General features: G+C 48.6%; 3 protein-coding genes across 5 annotated transcripts in view; all 3 read right to left on the reverse strand.

Annotated features, from left to right (window-relative positions):
- Positions 1 to 226: 226 nt before the first annotated feature.
- LOC132471133 (endothelin-3) lies at positions 227 to 6996 on the reverse strand. Its single transcript, XM_060070215.1, has 3 exons — positions 6559 to 6996; positions 6073 to 6331; positions 227 to 445 (listed from the first exon to the last, which is right to left on the reverse strand). The coding sequence occupies exons 1-3, from the start codon at positions 6629 to 6631 to the stop codon at positions 259 to 261; spliced, it is 519 nt and encodes a 172-aa protein (XP_059926198.1). The 5' UTR covers positions 6632 to 6996; the 3' UTR covers positions 227 to 258.
- Positions 6997 to 9754: 2758 nt separating this feature from the next.
- On the reverse strand, positions 9755 to 11575 carry LOC132471262 (uncharacterized). Of its 3 annotated transcripts, XM_060070417.1 has the most exons (7): positions 11395 to 11572; positions 11024 to 11146; positions 10865 to 10930; positions 10565 to 10653; positions 10370 to 10475; positions 10101 to 10206; positions 9755 to 9955 (listed from the first exon to the last, which is right to left on the reverse strand). In XM_060070417.1, exons 1-7 carry the CDS (start codon positions 11410 to 11412, stop codon positions 9819 to 9821), a joined length of 645 nt encoding a protein of 214 aa, XP_059926400.1. In that variant the 5' UTR covers positions 11413 to 11572; the 3' UTR covers positions 9755 to 9818. The 3 variants fall into 3 exon arrangements, with proteins under 3 accessions (XP_059926400.1, XP_059926401.1, XP_059926402.1); XM_060070418.1 differs by having other exon boundaries at positions 9755 to 10206; positions 11395 to 11574; XM_060070419.1 differs by lacking the exons at positions 9755 to 9955; positions 10101 to 10206 and having other exon boundaries at positions 10217 to 10475; positions 11395 to 11575.
- Positions 11576 to 19957: 8382 nt separating this feature from the next.
- Positions 19958 to 20479, reverse strand: part of znf831 (zinc finger protein 831) — an 8669-nt gene continuing 8147 nt past the window's right edge. The window contains exon 4 of the mRNA XM_060069834.1: positions 19958 to 19996. Within this exon, the coding sequence (XP_059925817.1) occupies positions 19958 to 19996 (39 nt within the window). The remainder of the gene's footprint in view (positions 19997 to 20479) is intronic.

Consider the following 20479-nt stretch of genomic DNA (forward strand, 5'->3'; position numbering starts at 1 on the left):
AACTGCTTTCAGATAAACAGTCAGTCACACACACAGTTTGCCAACTGCATTAGAATAAACTGTTAAATAAAAAGTCAGTCACACACAGTTGTGACTGCTTTAGAATCAACTGCATTAAGGTAAACAGTCAGTCACACATGCAGTTGGCAAACTGCTTTAGAATCAACTGCATTAAGATAAACAGTCAGTTGGGAAGTCAGTCTGATTGTTTATCTTGATGCAGCTGGTTCTTTGTCGCCCCGGGCGGTTCCTGTGTTCCTACCGGATCACGCAGAATCGTCCGCACACGCCGTCGCTCTCCAGCGCACACGCACAGCGCTGCGGCTGCGGCTCCGCGCCCCGCCGCCCCCCCTCGGTGCGGGCTGACCGCCCCCCCTCGGTGGGGGCGGACCGCCCCAGCCGCCGTGGCCCCTGGGAGCCTGACATGCCGTACGGCACCAGGCGTCTGTGGAGGAGACACATCACCGACCGACGGTTAGCGTGGCAAGGCAACTGTATTTATAAAACACTTCTCATACACGAGGCACACTCAAAGTGCTTCACATAGAACATTGTCTTACAATAAAACATAGGTAAAAGAAAATATGAGTAAAATATAAAGAAAATAAAGGCAAAGTTAAAAAAGCATTTTAGAAAGTATAGAATAGTATAGTAGTATTTAAGATCAGATCGACTGTCTCTCTGGTACCCACGTCGGGACTCCAACCCGGGACTCCAACCCGACTTAAAGTAACTTGGTCCTTTCTCTGGGACTCAATGATTAAGATGCTGAGAATGATGATGGGCAAGAATGATTAACATGTTATTAAAAGTTAGGGGGGGCTGCAGCATGGAAACATTTGGGTCATGTTACCGGGCAACAAATGGATTCGAAGGGGCGTCTCCACATTCACGCCACCCCGCATTAGTGCCCTGCTAACTGTCTGTCTGCCAGGGTCACTTAGTGCCCTGCTAACTGTCTGTCTGCCAGGGTCACTTTGTGCCCTGCTAACTGTCTGTCTGTCTGCCAGGGTCACTTAGTGCCCTGCTAACTGTCTGTCTGCCAGGGTCACTTAGTGCCCTGCTAACTGTCTGTCTGCCAGGGTCACTTAGTGCCCTGCTAACTGTCTGTCTGTCTGCCAGGGTCGCTTAGTGCCCTGCTAACTGTCTGTCTGCCAGGGTCACTTTGTGCCCTGCTAACTGTCTGTCTGTCTGCCAGGGTCACTTAGTGCCCTGCTAACTGTCTGTCTGCCAGTGTCACTTAGTGCCCTGCTAACTGTCTGTCTGCCAGGGTCACTTAGTGCCCTGCTAACTGTCTGTCTGCCAGGGTCCCCAGTCCCGTGTCATTTCAGAAGGAAATCGAATCAGCCAACAAATCATTCAATCCGGAGATGGTTCAAGAATGCCATATCACCATGATAGGGCATATACCATGCCCTATCAGTGAGGATGGCATTGTAAAGATCTCATGCTACATGGTGTGATTGATCTCAGACCCGTAGATGAGACAGTTTAACAGTCACTAGAGTCGCGTTTTAACCTGTGTAACGGACGATGTCCAGCGTCCCACTGGCAGTGGGACGCTGGACATCGTCCGGGGACATCGAGTCCCTCGTCCGCCAACGCAACCCGCTCCGATGTCCTCCGATAGCCATCATCAACGAGTTTTCCAAAACGCCCGATTCCAATTCCCCCCCCCCCCCCCCCCCCCCCCGCTGACCCCCTCCCCAACAGAGGCACCGGTCCAGACCTCAGGTACTGAGCTGTCTGTCTGTTCAGCCCCCTGCCAGCCACCACCACGGGGACCGTCCAGGGTGACAGGGGAGCCCCAGCGGCCAATCATGACCCTGTGACATCAGTCAATCTCCTGTGTACCGTCTGGGTTCACTCAGGTCCTCACCGGACCAGATCCTACCTGGCTATGGTATCGGCCAGAGCGCAGTCCAGCAAGGCTCCACCACTGGGCTAACGGCCTCTTCTACCCGACCTGTCTCAGCTAATCTCCTTCTACCAGATACCTTATTGGTTCAGGGCGCACTCACACTAGGCCAGGGATGGGCAACTGGCGGCCCACGGGCCGCATCCTCACTCAGTGCGGCCCGCATCCTCACTCAGTCAGGCCCGCACATAATAATAAAAAAAAGTTACAGAAAACTCGGTCAAGAAAGATGAGAATAATTCATAGAATTCGAAGGCAAACCCATGCGTCTAGTTTGCTTAGAAGCGATATCAGTCATTAAAGATATCCACTTAAGTCGCCACTACAACTACTACAACAACTGCTTGTTGGGTTTGAGTTCATTGAGTTGTTGCACTTAATGTTGGGCCACTGTTTTTCAGTTTTTTGACTTCATTGAATGATGATGTATGTGAGCCCTTTGCACTGATACAAATACTGACCATTCATGTGGCTGTTTGAGCATGGAAAACATGAAATGAATGTATGTTGGTTCAATTAACATACCGTACATAGGTTATGATTCTGGATGATTTTTTAGGTAGTGGCCATCCCCAAAATGCACCAGAATACAGGAAATCATATCTACCAAATTCAAAATTGTGTAGCTTCTGTCAGCTCACGTTTAGTTGAAGTGTGCAGTCATGTGGCCCTCCGATGGTTATGATGAAAAATGTGGCCCTCTTTATCATGAAAGTTGCCCATCCCTGCACTAGGCCATCTGGCCGTGGCCGTTTTCACACCTAATCGTGCTGAAATCTGCCAGTGTGAGTGTGGCCAGTCTGGCCAGGCCAGGCCAACTTGGCCACTTGGGAGAGGTCTGCAGCTACGGTACGGGCCGCCATGGTACAGATGCTAATGAGCCGACACGCGCACACGCACGGCTACGCAACCTGAGCTGGATGACGTATAGTCCATGCGACGACCATGGACATAATAAAGGCGACGAGCCTTCTTTCCCATTAAACGGTAAATATGGCGTCAAGCAGTTCAAGTGAGAGTGGGCTCTATCTGACAACGGCTCCAAATAAGCAACAGACTCAGCAAAGTGCGAACTGTGTTCTCTGTGTTGTTGTCCATTGTTGTTAAAACTCTGACTGGCGGCAGACTTTATTATGGTCCATGCAGCGGACGCTTGGTGATGACGTGTTACGACGTGATGACATATGTACAAGAGCCTACCGTGGCCAGGCCACAGTTGCGATGGCCAACGGCCACGGCCAGATGGCCTAGTGTGAGTGCACTCTCAGTGTTGTGAGTGGCCAGACTTCACCAAGACCTCTGGTCAGAACGCTTGTGTCCTTTATCCAAAGTGAGAGGGACTACAGGACAGAGATTAGGTGGTGCCCCATTACACTAGGGGTATATTTGGGGGGGTCCATACACAATCAGCCCTTGTCTTTATCGATTTATTTTTTAAGGATGAAAGGATGATGTCAGCGCTGGACAATTCTGTTGATTAAATAAGCTTCAACAGATGCTTGTGGATCAGGCCTTTAGGCTTTCACCGTCGCTTCATACTACTAAGCATCTACAAGCATTCTACATTTTTTTCTACAGTTACCAACGTTTCATATTTAGTTTCGGGTGCACAAAATTATATTTGTAGCCTCACACGTATTAGAAGTTCAGAGGGCAGCCTGTTCCAACACAACCACAATCTTCCAACACACTCGGTCACAGGCATGTACACACACACACACACACACACGGACGCACACATGCATGCACGCAGACACGCAGACACCCAAACACCACACACACACACACTGCAGGCAAACTGTGTAATTGACTGCTGATGTAAGTTACAGTCGTCTGTTGCCATCAAGACTCATTTACCATATATATATACATTTATGTGTTTGCTCTAATCTACAGACATTGCTTCCTGCAAGAACATGAATATGCCATAAAATAAGTGTGGGGGCTAGGGTGTTAAATAACTTAAGATGTGAAGTGGTACCTTAACTTCCCAGGAGAAACTATTAATCCCAAAGCAGCCACTCACAGTTGCAGCCCTTTGTATATATTTTATGTGCTACTTTGTTGCATACAGAAGTTTGTTTTATTATCATCAAAACAATCCTCTGAAATGGACCAATCACGCGTGGTTGCATCAAAGTTTGCCGCAATATTTACGGGGCATGTCAGCGGGCAAAGGAAGTATGATTATGAAATCACTTTCACAAAGCAGAGAACACTCTCTTCCCCAATGAAAAGCAATAAATGAATCACAGATTTTCCCGGCCATGGCGTGTGGTGACACGATGCAACAGTTTCACTCCAGAACATAACCTGCAAAGTATTGATTGGTAAACCACAGTTTCAAGCGCCTTAGAAGTCAAGAGTAGTTAAAAGGAAATAGGTTCTGGCAGTGTGCGTTGGATTACAACCATTAGCCTGAAAGCGTTCCCTACAGAATGTGTTTCTGCGCCAGTACGGCCCAGCTCTCTGATGTTACGGCCTGCATCTCTTCAGACGACAAAGAGTGATGTCACCATCATACACACCCACAAAGGAACCGGTTGACATGGGTTACCTCCGCCAGATCTCAGGAATCCGTGACCTGATTAGCATCACAGTGTGACGGGTGATCAATACTGGTGAGCCACCACAGCATGGAGGGTGATCAATACCAGAGGGCCCCCCCCAGGAGCCAGGCAGAGAGCCGTGCCTGCTCCCCGTCCGTCACTGTACCCCTCAGACCTGCCTCAGAGGGGCTCCAGGTCTGGATGAGGGGCTCGGACCTATGAGGGGGACCAGGGAGGTGGGTGCGGTGGTATGGCCGCTCCAATGTGGTCCGACTGTAGCTCACGGAAGAGGCCCCATGGTGGGCGGACATGGGGCCATGGCTCCTCATCGGAGAGACTAAAGAACCAGCTACCGGGGCCCTCTGGGGCCAAACCGGTGTTGGAACAAAGGATCTAAACTCTAAAGAGACCAGCTGTGATCTCGCAGACTGGCATCAGTCAGCCCCGAGACGCACAATGATGGAATGCCTTTTAATTAATCCTGAAAGGTTGGGTCAACGTTTCTATTTCCAAACAAGTTTTTAATTTTCATTGTTTACATTTCACAGATTGTTTACGCGTTTTGTTTTTTATACATCACACAACTCGATCGTAATTGGTTTTACTCCAGTTGGATCTTGTTTCTCTGAGGGTATTCTTTGTATCATTAAGAACGTTTGTTTGACGAGGCAAAATCAAAACACTTTTATAAAGTAGGATCTCAGCAAGTTTGGAGTAGAAAAGCATGTAAGCAAAGCATGGCGCGAGTCTGGTCCATATCAAGACGTGAGAGTGGGTCGAGAGGTAAATGCCCCGAAGCACATCCGTCACGGACATTTCCACCAGTGGTACAAAATCAATTATTTACGCATAGCTCTGCAGGGCTGGGTAGTCAGATAGAGGAGCCAAATAAACTCAGGAATCTACAGTAAAAATAGGTCATTTCGTTCTTTTACTTCTTTAATTCCTCGAATATCACGGAGCTCACTTTTTGTCAATAGTTTCCTCAATAGGCTATCAATTAATAAGAATACATATATTACTATTTTGCCTAATACTATTTACAATAAAACTATAAATAACAATGAAAGTAATAATACAAATTATAATTGATCAGGCCCATACATTATCTAATTTTCAGCCTGAAACGATGTGTGTTATTAGTGTTATTTCTCATATATATATATATATATATATATATATACATAAACATAAGGCTATATATATTGTGAACGAAAATATTTACATAAAAGGAATTGAACTAAGGGCTGATAAAATTAAACTCCATAAAGTCAAGCAATTGGACATATTTCAAGTTTATACAAAATAAACAAAAGTTAGTTAAACAGATGTATTTATGGCGCGTTGACTCCCAGCCCAGCTCGTCCCGGGACGGCACCGGGGTGTAAAACATGAAGGTAGCACCTCGTTAAGTCACCGACATGGCGGCTGCACGGCTCTGCTCCGCGACCCACCCCGGCAGTGCCTCGGAGCGGACGAGCCCGGGTTCGACCCCGGGATGTAACGCGGGATCGAACCCTGGACGCCCTGCTCCACCTCTACCGCTACTATACACATAAGCCATGGCATAGGCTAACTCATGTTCAACAAGTGTGCCGGACTTACTCTGGCGTGTTGATCCAAATGATGTCCAAGTGGCAGTAATAAACGCACTCCTTGTCCTTGTACGAGTAGCAGGTACACCTCTTGGCGCGTCTGCGGGGACCCGCAGAGGACCGGTCCAGTGTGGGACCCGAGGAGGTGGGACCCGGGCACCCGGCGTCCCCTAGGCCCTTGGCGGGGTCGCTCAGGGTCTTCGGGAAGGCGCTCAGAGTGGCGGTGACCATCTCCCTCCTCCGAGGCGCGTCCTCACTGGACGAGGTGGCTGCGGTGAAATAACAACACGGAAAGTACGTTTTAGGCAATTTGTATTTCCTTAGAAGTCAATAAATACCTCAAAGTTGTACTTGATATCCTAATGAAGGTTTCCCCGACCCACGGCATGTGAACTCGCAGTACCCCAGACAAAAGCTCGAGTCTCCTCCACCTGAGTGCGAATCCACCTGTAATAACGCGCGTGGGACTATCAGTAACAAGTGTAGTCCTACTCACCGATTGACGAAAACGGCGTAGCGATAATGAGGAATAAAAGTCCCAGGTTAAGCATCAATAAGTTATCCATCATTCCACCGAGGATGAGTCGCAAATTCAGGATTAGGGGAACCCGCACTGCCGATATTACGCACGCAACCCAGAGGCCCGACGCACCCGATTCCAAGTGTGGACGGTTAAACGCAAAACGTTAAAAACACACAAGTCCTGCTGTTTCTCTCTGCTTCTGTCTCGCTCTGTACAGTTGGGTGCCGAGAGAGAGAGAGAGAGAGAGAGAGAGAGAGAGAGAGAGAGAGAGAGAGAGAGAGAGAGAGAGAGAGAGAGAGAGAGAGAGAGTGAGTGTGAGTGTGAGTGTGAGTGTGAGTGTGAGTGTGAGTGTGAGTGTGAGTGTGAGTGTGTGTGTGTGTGTGTGTGTCGAGCAGAGCACCACCCGCTGGCGGACGCGTGGACGACACGTCTCCGTTCATCGGGAGCGGACACACACACACACACACACACACACACACACACACACACTTAAGAATGAAGGATGCCCTCCCACCCTGTAAACCAAATAAAAAAACACTCTTCTTAAAAATATTTAAACAAATCTTCAAACCAGCAATCATCACCCAAATCGACAGGGTCCCCATTTAGCTTCTTCATGGCCCGAGCCAGGGGTTTATTGAGATATTTTTTCCCAGTGGTCGGTCCTTGGGGGATTTACGGGCCTAGATCCATAACAATGGAAAACAGATTTTTCCTATATTGGGTGCAGAGCTCAAATGATAAAACTTGCAGCAAGTAGGAGAAGACAGAGGCGCCCATTCCTGAGCTCCCACATGTGGTTTGTATTTGTTTTGGGGGCGCCCTGCTCAGATGGACATGATCTAAATGCATTGCTCTCAGCGGGCCTCCGCGCCAGGCAGAGCTAACGCACAAGCACAAGCTGCTAATATATAATATCTGATTCGAAACCTCACTCTAGCGCAACACGGTCCATGTCTACGACTATACCTACGGAAAAAAGCTTTAAGAAAACAAAGCCTAATGTGGGGAATCCAGAATAAGCCAGCGGAGGCGATCGCCCCCCCCCCCCCCGCCAGCTCGCCGCTGTTTGGTCAGGGCGCAGATCATAACAAGGGCCGGGCAGACTGCTTATTAAGCTAATAGACCCCGCCACAGCAAGACGCTGCCTTGTACATTATAGGAATGCACGGAATGGGATCAGAAGTCTCATTCCACCTAGATCCGTAGGGAAATGAACGCTAACCAAACAAAGGATGCTGCTTACATTAGAAATGTAAGCAGGCTGGTGTTGTGCCGAATGTCGACCCCCCTGCATATTACGACCCCCCTTCGCGTGAACGCGCATTCGCTTATTGTCAACGCCCCATACTTTCATTTAGTTCGAGGCGCTCTTCCTTCTGACAATATCGGTCTAAATTAGTGTTTATATTCTATCACAACATCACAAGTTGAGCAACTTATCACAGAAAGCGATGGCATATTTTAGATTGTAAGTTTGAAGACGAACACATCGTCTTCAAACAGGGGACATTTGGCGGAGGGGGGGTTGTATTCTGGCAGGCAATTTAGCCTGCCATTACAACCCCCCCTCCTATTTCCTGTTTGCAAAGTCTGAGACACTTCAAATTTTTTGGGCTTACATCGTTAGGTCACTGGATGTGACTGTAGAAATTTCAGACGTGTAGTCACAACAGGGGACATTTGGCGGGGAGGGGGGGTGGGCAGGGCCGGCCCGCAGTGTAGGCAAATGCTAAGGGCCCATCCATCGGTAGGGGGCGCCAAAAATAAGTCTTTTTTATTTTATTTTTTTGCATACTGTATTCATCTAACTTCAACTTCAATGTTTATATTACTTAGTCAATAAATAAATATTAGACAACATAACATGTAAAATAAAAGAGCGCCATTCTGACCGGAGAGGAGAAAGCTATCTATTTGCACATCACAATGTCAAAGAAACCTAAACACTCTGGCGCCCATGGGGAGGAAGAGAACAAAAGAAGAGGAGGAAAAACGGGAAAAATACAGAAATACAGTAACTTTCATTTGTTTATCTTTAACGTAGGCCTGGCTGGCTATAGCCAACTGGTCACTTTGTCTGGCTCTTGTTAATAATAATAATACATTTCATTTAGAGGCGCCTTTCAAGACACCCAAGGTCATTGTTCACCTTTATATCTTTATTTCTCTTGAGCTAACTGTTCCCTATACATAACTCCGCTTAATACGTGTCTATTGTTTTAATTTATTCACTTATCGAAGCAATATGTGGTTTTATTATTTAGTAAATACAGTTAATCTGCCAACAGTTGTCAGGGCGTAGCGCGTTGCCAAGCAACATGTAAACAACTTAACCTGACTGTAATGAATACGAAGGATGCCAAGAATAGGTTTCAAGCGCAGAGCATAATAGAATGTTTATTAACACAATTCCCAAGGAGGAGGCTGGAGATGGGTCAAGGGACAGGCAGGGGGTCATGCACAGGACATTTGATGGGTAGGCGAAGTCCAGGCAGGGAGCAGGCTAGGAGTCGGAGACTCCGTTAGTCAGGCAAACAGGTCGATGCGCGGGGAATCCATTATATATAGGTAACATTAAAAAAAGGCACAGTATGGTTGTGGTGAAAACAAACAATGCCTCACAAAGGAAAGGGTGCACTGAACTGAACTAATTAGAGGGAGTGATGTGCGTGCACGGGTGACTAGAATTGCGGTGATGTGATCTGAGGAGTGAGTTGCATTCAAGGGATTGGTGGCGTGATCGAGGGTGTGAGCTGGAAGTAGACTTTACACTGACATTGAGAACAAAACATTTGTTAACACAATTCAAACATTCAGAACAAAACATTTATTAACACAATTAAAACAAATATAAACAATTTCTTAGAGCAACATATATAAAAACAAAAAACAAAAAGCCAAACCAACTACAATAAATACAAAATAAGTACAATATATAGAAAATCAACAAAAGCTACTTGGTACACTGATGTACAGTATGTCACGCCCACCACTCCCACCGAGCGTGCCAGTGCCCTCTCTCTCTCTCCTGGCTGTCCTGTCTGTGTTACAGGCTAGACAGAGGTGTGGCGATTCCATCATAGGTTTTGCACAGCTCTGATGATACCAGCGTTGGCACCGTTCACAGGTGAACGGTGAAATGTTCAGTTGAAATGTTCATACTTGGTAAGTAGTTTTGGTAATTTGGTAAGTGGCACCAACTCCTGTGCTATTAACACTGACAATACTGTTCATCTGATTGAAAATAAAGGTATATATATAATAAATGATGACTTGTCAAAACAAAAATGTCTTACCCATTGTACGTCCTCGTCTGTTTCTGGATTGTCTGTCTGTCCACATTGGTGGCACACCTCAGTCAGGTCATCTAATAAAAGATCATGACTTTAGGTCATTATGTTCCTCATAATGACCTAAATTAACTGTAACAGTTGCTCTATATTACATTGTCTTTGCAAAGCAGCCCTAAAAAGAGAATTATAACTACATATTTTCATGGGGGAAATAGTTACCAGTATTCTCAAGGAGAGCAGTTGCGATTGCCCTTCGCATTTCCCCTACACCTTTTCTTGATGTATTAAATTTGCAGTTTTCACCTTTAAGGATACATTCAGCAAACTGGAAAAAAGCACAAGTTAAGACAAATTAATATTTTGATCTAAATGTGACAAATTATTGTTATGTTACCATTAAGAATGACATTGGCTTTGGATACATTGTCACTGACAGACAAAGTGTTAATTTTATTTCAATCATAGTTGGCCCATCCCCTAACACTTACTTTCAATACAAAGGGCCCGCAGGAGGTACTGTCAGTCTGACGAGGGTGTGGGACTGTGTCGCATCCCCATCTGGACACATTGATCCCCCTAAGTCTCATGAAGGCTCTGAAATATATGAAAAGTAACTGTAGTGGATTGCTATACACTCTGTATGAACGTCCCAATAGAAATCCAAGAGCAAAATCTCAGCTTACCTTGTTACATCTTTGCACCTATTTATGTCGGTACTGGATTCCCCAAGAGGATCGAGTAAGAGAGCCTTTTTTTGTGATGGGATCATGACCTTTATTTTTTTTAATAATATGAAAAGACATTAGCGGAGATCTATGCTACTAAAAGTCACACTGCAAATCACCTACACATACACATGGCAACACTGGAATTGACCACTTACTTTATGGCAAGTAGACTTTACTGAATATAAGTATGTAAAATAAAAGAAAGGATCGTAAGAGTAATTTATGACTTCATGTATGCCGCGAGATTTGACTTACAGTGAGTTTCCAGTGGTGGTTCTCGTTGATGATCCCAAGGATGTACTTGTACATGTGTGGATCCAGCTAAAAGAATAAAAAGTTCAAATTATTTATGGAGTTCATAACTTTGTACAGACACATCAGTTCAGTATTGGAGCAGGAAAAGCTTTCCCTAACCTTCACTTTCGGTTGTTTTCTTTTCCATATGTTGGACATCTCGAATGTGTCGATTGCCATAGCCCTGTCGGTTGACTTCACATTAAAGTCTCGCACCAGTAGCTGCATGTAGGCATTCATGACCTGAAAGAAAGGAATAAAGACAAGAAAGATAATCAGTTAGATTAATAAAAAGGCTGTTTAAATACATTGGTAGGTCAAATGTAACACTTACAATGGAAAAACAGAGTACTAAAATGCTAATGATCCTGATAAATTAAACTGTACCATAAGTGATACCAGAGCAGTGATGTCAAAAAGATATGCTCTAACAACATATATAACAACGAGAAAGTAGTTAGTCCTTTACTATGAGCAAGGTGAGGTCTTACCTCACTCTCAAACTCCATATCTGGAGCGGTTCTTGCGATGTCGGCAAAGAAGATTAGGTATGGCCCTATTTTTGAGAGCAGCACATAGACATCTGTTCCCTGCCAAGCTTCTTCTACACCTGCACTATTATGGTATAATAAATACTGGAAGCATCCACATAATAATTAACATGTAGAAAACCATAACATTAGATTATAAATCACATGTTTATACATATAATGAACTTCAGCAAATCTCCAAACATACATATCACAAACATTTTGCTGGGTCTGTGACTGGGGATGCTGGTGGGTGGATGCTGGTGGGGTGGATGCTGGTGGGGTGGATGCTGGTGGGTGGATGCTGGTGGGTGGATGCTGGTGGGGTGGATGCTGGTGGATGGATGCTGGTGGGGTGGATGCTGGTGGGGTGGATGCTGGTGGATGCTGGTGGGGTGGATGCTGGTGGATGGATGCTGGTGGGGTGGATGCTGGTGGGGTGGATGCTGGTGGATGCTGGTGGGGTGGATGCTGGTGGGTGGATGCTGGTGGGGTGGATGCTGGTGGGGTGGATGCTGGTGGGTGGATGCTGGTGGGTGGATGCTGGTGGGGTGGATGCTGGTGGGTGGATGCTGGTGGGGTGGATGCTGGTGGGTGGATGCTGGTGGGGTGGATGCTGGTGGGTGGATGCTGGTGGGTGGATGCTGGTGGGGTGGATGCTGGTGGATGCTGGTGGGTGGATGCTGGTGGGGTGGATGCTGGTGGGGTGGATGCTGGTGGGTGGATGCTGGTGGGTGGATGCTGGTGGGTGGATGCTGGTGGGGTGGATGCTGGTGGGTGGATGCTGGTGGGGTGGATGCTGGTGGGTGGATGCTGGTGGGGTGGATGCTGGTGGGTGGATGCTGGTGGGTGGATGCTGGTGGGTGGATGCTGGTGGGGTGGATGCTGGTGGATGGATGCTGGTGGGGGTGCTGGTGGATGCTGGTGGGGTGGATGCTGGTGGATGCTGGTGGGGTGGATGCTGGTGGGGTGGATGCTGGTGGGTGGATGCTGGTGGATGCTGGTGGGTGGATGCTGGTGGGGTGGATGCTGGTGGATGCTGGTGGATGCTGGTGGGGTGGATGCTGGTGGGGTGGATGCTGGTGGGTGGATGCTGGTGGATGCTGGTGGGTGGATGCTGGTGGGGTGGATGCTGGTGGATGCTGGTGGATGCTGGTGGGGTGGATGCTGGTGGGGTGGATGCTGGTGGGTGGATGCTGGTGGGTGGATGCTGGTGGGGTGGATGCTGGTGGATGCTGGTGGGTGGATGCTGGTGGGTGGATGCTGGTGGGTGGATGCTGGTGGGGTGGATGCTGGTGGGTGGATGCTGGGGTGGATGCTGGTGGGGTGGATGCTGGTGGGTGGATGCTGGTGGGTGGATGCTGGTGGGTGGATGCTGGTGGGTGGATGCTGGGGTGGATGCTGGTGGGTGGATGCTGGTGGGTGGATGCTGGTGGGGTGGATGCTGGTGGGTGGATGCTGGTGGGGTGGATGCTGGTGGATGCTGGTGGGTGGATGCTGGTGGGTGGATGCTGGTGGGTGGATGCTGGTGGGTGGATGCTGGTGGGTGGATGCTGGTGGGGTGGATGCTGGTGGATGCTGGTGGGTGGATGCTGGTGGGTGGATGCTGGTGGGTGGATGCTGGTGGGTGGATGCTGGTGGATGCTGGTGGATGCTGGTGGGGTGGATGCTGGTGGGTGGATGCTGGTGGGTGGATGCTGGTGGATGCTGGTGGGTGGATGCTGGTGGGTGGATGCTGGTGGGTGGATGCTGGTGGGTGGATGCTGGTGGGTGGATGCTGGTGGGGTGGATGCTGGTGGATGCTGGTGGGTGGATGCTGGTGGGTGGATGCTGGTGGGTGGATGCTGGTGGGTGGATGCTGGTGGATGCTGGTGGATGCTGGTGGGTGGATGCTGGTGGGTGGATGCTGGTGGGTGGATGCTGGTGGATGCTGGTGGATGCTGGTGGGGTGGATGCTGGTGGGTGGATGCTGGTGGGTGGATGCTGGTGGATGCTGGTGGGTGGATGCTGGTGGGGTGGATGCTGGTGGGTGGATGCTGGTTGGGTGGATGCTGGTGGGTGGATGCTGGTGGGTGGATGCTGGTGGATGCTGGTGGATGCTGGTGGGGTGGATGCTGGTGGGTGGATGCTGGTGGGTGGATGCTGGTGGGGTGGATGCTGGTGGGTGGATGCTGGTGGATGCTGGTGGGGTGGATGCTGGTGGGTGGATGCTGGTGGGTGGATGCTGGTGGGTGGATGCTGGTGGGGTGGATGCTGGTGGGTGGATGCTGGTGGGGTGGATGCTGGTGGGGTGGATGCTGGTGGGTGGATGCTGGTGGATGCTGGTGGGTGGATGCTGGTGGGTGGATGCTGGTGGGTGGATGCTGGTGGGTGGATGCTGGTGGGTGGATGCTGGTGGGGTGGATGCTGGTGGGTGGATGCTGGTGGGGTGGATGCTGGTGGGTGGATGCTGGTGGGTGGATGCTGGTGGATGCTGGTGGGGTGGATGCTGGTGGGTGGATGCTGGTGGGGTGGATGCTGGTGGGTGGATGCTGGTGGGTGGATGCTGGTGTGGATGCTGGTGGATGCTGGTGGATGCTGGTGGGTGGATGCTGGTGGATGCTGGTGGGTGGATGCTGGTGGGTGGATGCTGGTGGGTGGATGCTGGTGGGGTGGATGCTGGTGGGTGGATGCTGGTGGGGTGGATGCTGGTGGGTGGATGCTGGTGGGTGGATGCTGGTGGATGCTGGTGGGGTGGATGCTGGTGGGTGGATGCTGGTGGGTGGATGCTGGTGGGTGGATGCTGGTGGGGTGGATGCTGGGGTGGATGCTGGTGGATGCTGGTGGATGCTGGTGGGTGGATGCTGGTGGATGCTGGTGGGTGGATGCTGGTGGATGCTGGTGGGGTGGATGCTGGTGGGGTGGATGCTGGTGGGTGGATGCTGGTGGGGTGGATGCTGGGGTGGATGCTGGTGGGTGGATGCTGGTGGGTGGATGCTGGTGGGGTGGATGCTGGTGGATGGATGCTGGTGGGTGGATGCTGGTGGGTGGATGCTGGTGGGTGGATGCTGGTGGATGCTGGTGGGGTGGATGCTGGTGGGTGGATGCTGGTGGGGTGGATGCTGGTGGGTGGATGCTGGTGGGTGGATGCTGGTGGGTGGATGCTGGTGGGGTGGATGCCTCTGACTAGGCTGCAGACCGAGGTGGATACTGGTCCCTTGTAATGACCACTAATGGGGTCTTGAAGGTGTCGGCGCGCAGTGCGGATTGTGTCTAGCACGCAGACTCAGATTACGCAAATCAACAAAGCAATTTACACCAAATGTGTAGTGTAGCCTACGTTAAATAGTTTGACACTATCGCGCATAGAAGGCACGACAATCTGTGTACCCCAGTAATGCGTATAAGGCTATTGAGTTTGGCATAAGAATGACAAAGTTACAGACACGATGAAGACACATATAATATTAGTCCTTTGAGGAGAAGAATGTGACACATTTGTTAACATCGTTTTGGCAGCCTTCGACTCAATGGAATGACCCTGTATTTAGTTTCCATGGCAACTGCAATCTCATTTTGGTCCTCATCATCTTGCTTTAAGTTGGAGGTCAGCATAATGACACCTGGAAGCAATTCATGACAAATTAGTGGAATAAATAATAACATAGGCAGCATTATATAATGGCAGTTAGAGTTGGAATTAGTAGTCGAAATTGTGCTTAATTTGGATATGATGATAATGGTGGTGATGAGGACGATGATGCTGTGGCGAGGTTAATGATAATGATGATTAGTATCATCATTAATATCATAATAATAATAATAATAATAATAATAATAATAATAATAATAATAATAATAATAATACCGTTAACAGAGTAGTAGTAGTATTTTTATTATCTTCGAAATCCTTCTGTCGCTTCTATAAATAACATTTGAGAATGATATTAGAAATGTGTGTTACACACTGAGTGACAGCCCTCAGCCCAGCAAACAAACCGTATGATAAAGAAATAGGTTGAGGAGAGGAGGTGAACCCGCAGCCATGGGTTCAGGCTTATCACCCACCAATCCCATCTGGAGGGAATCCATCTCTGGTATTAGTCTCTTCTGGACGTCCGCATTCATCAAGGAGGCCGGCTAACAAGACACTGGGAATGCTGCGGTTTAGCTTTAAACTGATCCTGTGTGCAGATGGAGGGGAAATGCAGCATCTAACCACACACGCGCACACGCACGCACGTACAAGTACAGACACACACACACACACACACACACACACACACACACACACACACACACACACACACACACACACACACACACACACACACACACACACACACATATATACTTTCACATTCACAGATGCATGGACACACACACACACACACACACACACACACACACACACACACACACACACACACACACACACACACACACACACACACACACATTCACAAACACACATGCACGGACACGCACATGAATCCATTGACACACACACAAACACACACACACACATACATTCACAAACATATATACGGGCACACAAACATTCACAAACACATACACATACACAGACACACACATGAATCAATACACACACACACACACACACACACACCATATCCTGTACCTGTTATAGATCACAGTCGACAGCGGCACACCTGCATATCCCCATAGGTGTGCAGGAGATGTCTGTCTGTCTGTCTGACAGGATGGGGGCAGGCGAGGGGAACCTACCTCTGGTCTGAAGGACGAGGCGGTCATCCAATCTCTGCTCTATCTTAAACTGCATAAAAGATCTAGACCTAATAATATCATAATCCGAATGAACATATCTTATCGGATCACATTAGCTGTCATAATGTCTCATTAGGTCCACATCATCGTGAGGGTAAATGCTCCACCTCCCACTGTAGAAGATGACCTTTGACCTGTCATCAGAGTCCCGCTGGGCCCTGTCCCCCGGGATGAACGGATTCGATCTCAGTGTTTCATATCGTCGTATAATCCTTGTATTAAAAATGTTTCAAGTCAACATCGTACCCTTGTTGAAAGCCTCGTCCACGTGTAAATTGCCGTTCTCCGGTAGAACATCTCTGTAACCAAACAGGAACAACACGGTTTTGGTTCACCGCCCCAGGCCCTGTCCGTCTCCTGCCAGACGTTCTGCTAGAACACAGTAGGGCCGCTGGGTCCACCTTATTCCTAATGTTCTCCCGCTGAATGCTTTTCAGCGGTTGGAGTTGGCCTTTTGATCAATCAGACAATATTTCCAAAACGTTATATGTTCCAGGTGTCCGTGTTTCAGAGCGGCCTTGTCCTCCCAGGACGGGACGAGGCCGCGGTCCTGAGTTGGGGGGCAGAGGGTGAGCTCCGCCTCCACAGACCGCCCCCCTAACCTCCCCCCTAACCTCCCTCTGCCCACAGCGTTGTGCCAGCAGAGCTCTGGATGTGTGTGCTGTTAACCGGTAGAGCTGACCTTAACTCCCGGATCGCTGTACTGCCCTCGTGGCTTAACGCGTGGGCTCTGTCGGCGTCTCTAGAGGTGTGTACCCCCAGCTGCATTCACTTGCTATGATTCAGTTGAGTGTGGTTATTTAGATCCGAGACAGATCCAGATTCTACGTTCCAGATGCATCCATTATCCTCCCGAGATCTTAATGGCGTCTCTTCCTTCGGGGCCGAGTCACTTCCTGCAATGTGATGACTAGACACATTAACCTAATTACCCATAACCATTGAGAGTCGCTCTTTCACCGCAACAAATTAAGTGTCTGTGTGTGCGCCCAAAGACAGGCAGCTGTGAGCTGGACCTGGATGTGTAGCGTGTCTCACTTGGGCGCTTGTGTTGTCACGTGTGTTCCAGATGGTCTGGACACCCAACTAACAACCGACAGAGAAGAAGAGGTCTGAGGAGTTCCGTAATCGCTTGAAGATGGTCTCACTGGATTATGAGTCTTAGGCCTTTAATACAATTTTTGTTTGTGTGTGTGTTTGCACTGTGTGTGTGTGTGTGTGTGTGTGTGTGTGTGTGTGTGTGTGTGTGTGTGTGTGTGTGTGTGTGTGTGTGTGTGTGCTGAATATTTGTTCTTATGTGTGGGTGGGTGCTCATATTTCATATTTTGCCCACAGCTTTGCTGTTGCTGCATATCATTTATTGCAAGTTATTACATGTGTTTGAAAACCTAGCTATCATTATGAAGAACACATGTAGTAGATTACTCTTGGGATCGGAAGCAGCAGTGTGATGTTTTAATTGTTGTCACTTCAGCCAGACGGCTGCCTTTGATAAAGGAGATGATCTCCGTGTTATCAGAAGTGTGTGTGGATCCTATTCAAGCTTTTCCTCCACATGTAAATGAAGGCTGTACTTGGTGGCATGTTATTTCATGTAACTGCTCACTTATTGAAACGGTTAAGACATTGCCGCTGGACAGGCAGTGAAGATGAGGTTTTAGATGAAGGAGGGTTAAGCTTGGGTTAAACTCCAACTATTAGCTTAAGGTTGGTTAAGTCTCGGTTTTGTTCTGTCTCTCTCTCTCTCTTTGAACTCATCCCGAAGAAGATGTTATTATGAGTTGTTATCACATGCAATTATATTTAAACCACTATGTTATATATAAATGTATGCATCTATAGGTATTTATATCCATAATCACTTCACTAACATGTCAGAAAATGATTTTATCCTGGCAATCAAAGGATCTAAAGATCACTGACAGCGCAGCAGCTGCTGTCAGGGAGACTCTCCTCAACGGGAGGATGAGAGCGGGCGCTCCGGCGTGGAGGGATTCGTGAGGATAACCAACCCCTCTTCCTACCGAGGGGATGCAGACGGTAACCCTGCTCTGAGGTCTGGTAACCATCCAGTTCATATAAACCTGTGTCTCTATTTTCTGTTATTGGCTGAGGTGTTCCTCGTAGCCAACACCCCGTCCGCTCTCACCTCAGACCTGATCCTTGGTGTGCGGCCTCGGATCAGCCTTCAAACCTTTTGAGTTGGCCAGCTCCTCAACCAAACGATACAAAATGATTTATCAAAGGTTTTATTCCTCTATATCGAACGGTGCTGACGTGGCGAACTGTTGGCTGAACTCTGGTCCAGCATCACTTTGAGATGAGTTAGCTGTAGCCACTGGACCCCCTCCCCAACCTCTAGTGAGTGTTTTATCAATGAGAGGAACTACTACAGCACAGCGCTCGGCCAAGGCCAGAAGGCAGAAGGTTAGCAGAGAACAGAGTTAACAGACGAGGCCTTCAGGTGTGGCTGCAGTAGCTCTCCCAAAGTACATTCTGGAACTTCATCGTAATTCAGCTGTGAAGGAGGTTGTGGAGCGTGAGCTGGCAACAGACAGCGGTCTGCTAAGTGTCTCTTGGGACTTCTTTGCATCATCAATCACTTTGCTTTTTTTTTTATCTGTGTGACCTTTCAACTCTTTCAAAGTTTATAGGATGGGTGTGGAGTTCTCTGGAGACAATGTATAGAAATATTGATGAAGACTCCCTGTTCCCTCACTGTGCAAGTTATATACAATTTACTTTAGGTTTCTGTGAGTATGGTGGTCGAGTTGTGGTGAGAGGGGCCAAAGCTGTGATGATCTGATCTTCCTCCCCCAGCCAGGAGCGCGGTCCAGGAGTCTCTGATAGCCGTGGCACTGCTGGACTCCAGCATCGCCAACATCTGCTTCAGGAGCAACATGTGGGGCTCAGGGTTCACTGCCCGGGAGCAGAACCAGCTCTACCCCCACCCGGCAAATTGAGCTGTCGTCACGTTCAAACTGACAAATGCTCCTCCCCGTCAGACCGATGTGTTCTCCAGCTTGTTATTCCTCCGCTAAGAGCAGGGAGCGTTCAGATAGAGTGATGCTGGCTATACGTTTTGACGGCTAAACCTATATAGGTCAACCTGGTTTGAATGCACACATGCACGTATGCACAGTCAAATACACACACGCAGGCATGCACACACACACACACACACACACACACACACACACACACACACACACACACACACACACACACACACACACACACACACACACACACATGCAGAGGCTTAGGGTTATAACTGTATATTTAGCTTTGTGGTAATATTAAATGAAGAGGCCAGGGCAGGGCCTCTGTTATGTGAAACAGAGTTTAGCACATGACTAGGAGTCATTTTCTCAAAATAACTAAATCCTGCCTGAGCTACAGACCTTCATCAAAGCATGTCCGCGAGGAGGTCGACTCATACATAACTCTCATGCCTCACAGTTTGTGGCTATGAGAAAAATATTCTCTAGGATTTCGAGGGATTTTGAAAAGGGTTATTCTGGTACAATTTTACTTAACGGACACACAGAGAAGACCTACTTCTCACAAAGTCGTCGTACAAAAACCAACCAAATGAAAACCTGTTGATTGGAGACATTCTTTATTACGATCCACCTGTTAGATCCCTGAAGTGCTGACAGACTTAACCCAGAACATAGCGAACCTAAACCCACAGATACAAACACGCACGGTGTGAAACTCCCACGCGCAGTCATCATGACTCAGAGTCAACACACCGACTCAGCGACAGACGCTGGGGCCAGGAATAAGAATAGGTGTGATTCAGCATCACTGCTCACACCCCCCCCCCCCCCCCCCCCCCACGACGCTGGCTGGCTCCTCTGCCTGTTGACGGACGGGATCCCCGTCCCCGCCAAAGCACCAGGTGAGTTCTTGTCCAGGTATGTTAAACACGCCCACTTCCCATGCGGCTTTGTTCAGCCAATCACAGTCATGCTGACTCACGTCTGGCTAAGATGTATTTTAAGTTTCTCCCCAGGTTGGGTGATTGACAGCAGATGAGAGGTCTGATTCACACACACAGGTGGTGTTTGGCGGGGGAGGCTTCCTGTGTGTGTGTGTGTGTGTGTGTGTGTGTGTGTGTGTGTGTGTGTGTGTGTGTGTGTGTGTGTGTGTTCGTGTGCGAGGGACACATTAGCGGGAGAAAGCTGGAATGTCTTTTTTGATTGATGAATGAGGTTTATTTTAGTGGCCTGTGACCAGACGTTCAGATGTT

The sequence above is a fragment of the Gadus macrocephalus genome, chromosome 13 (genome assembly GCF_031168955.1).
Source record: "Gadus macrocephalus chromosome 13, ASM3116895v1".
NCBI lineage: Eukaryota > Metazoa > Chordata > Actinopteri > Gadiformes > Gadidae > Gadus > Gadus macrocephalus.

Excerpts from the sequence above, each read along its gene's own strand:
- LOC132471133 (XM_060070215.1), bottom strand. The coding sequence starts at position 6,631 with ATGATGGATAACTTATTGATGCTTAACCTGGGACTTTTATTCCTCATT. Across the intron at positions 6,332-6,558 it reads TACGCCGTTTTCGTCAATCG|CCACCTCGTCCAGTGAGGAC; the intron begins GTGAGTAGGACT and ends ATTTCACCGCAG. Across the intron at positions 446-6,072 it reads ATTTGGATCAACACGCCAGA|ACGCCTGGTGCCGTACGGCA; the intron begins GTAAGTCCGGCA and ends TCTCCTCCACAG.
- LOC132471262 (XM_060070417.1), bottom strand. Across the intron at positions 10,654-10,864 it reads ACCACCACTGGAAACTCACT|GTCATGATCCCATCACAAAA; the intron begins GTAAGTCAAATC and ends AAAAAAATAAAG. Across the intron at positions 9,956-10,100 it reads TGCTCTCCTTGAGAATACTG|ATGACCTGACTGAGGTGTGC; the intron begins GTAACTATTTCC and ends ATCTTTTATTAG.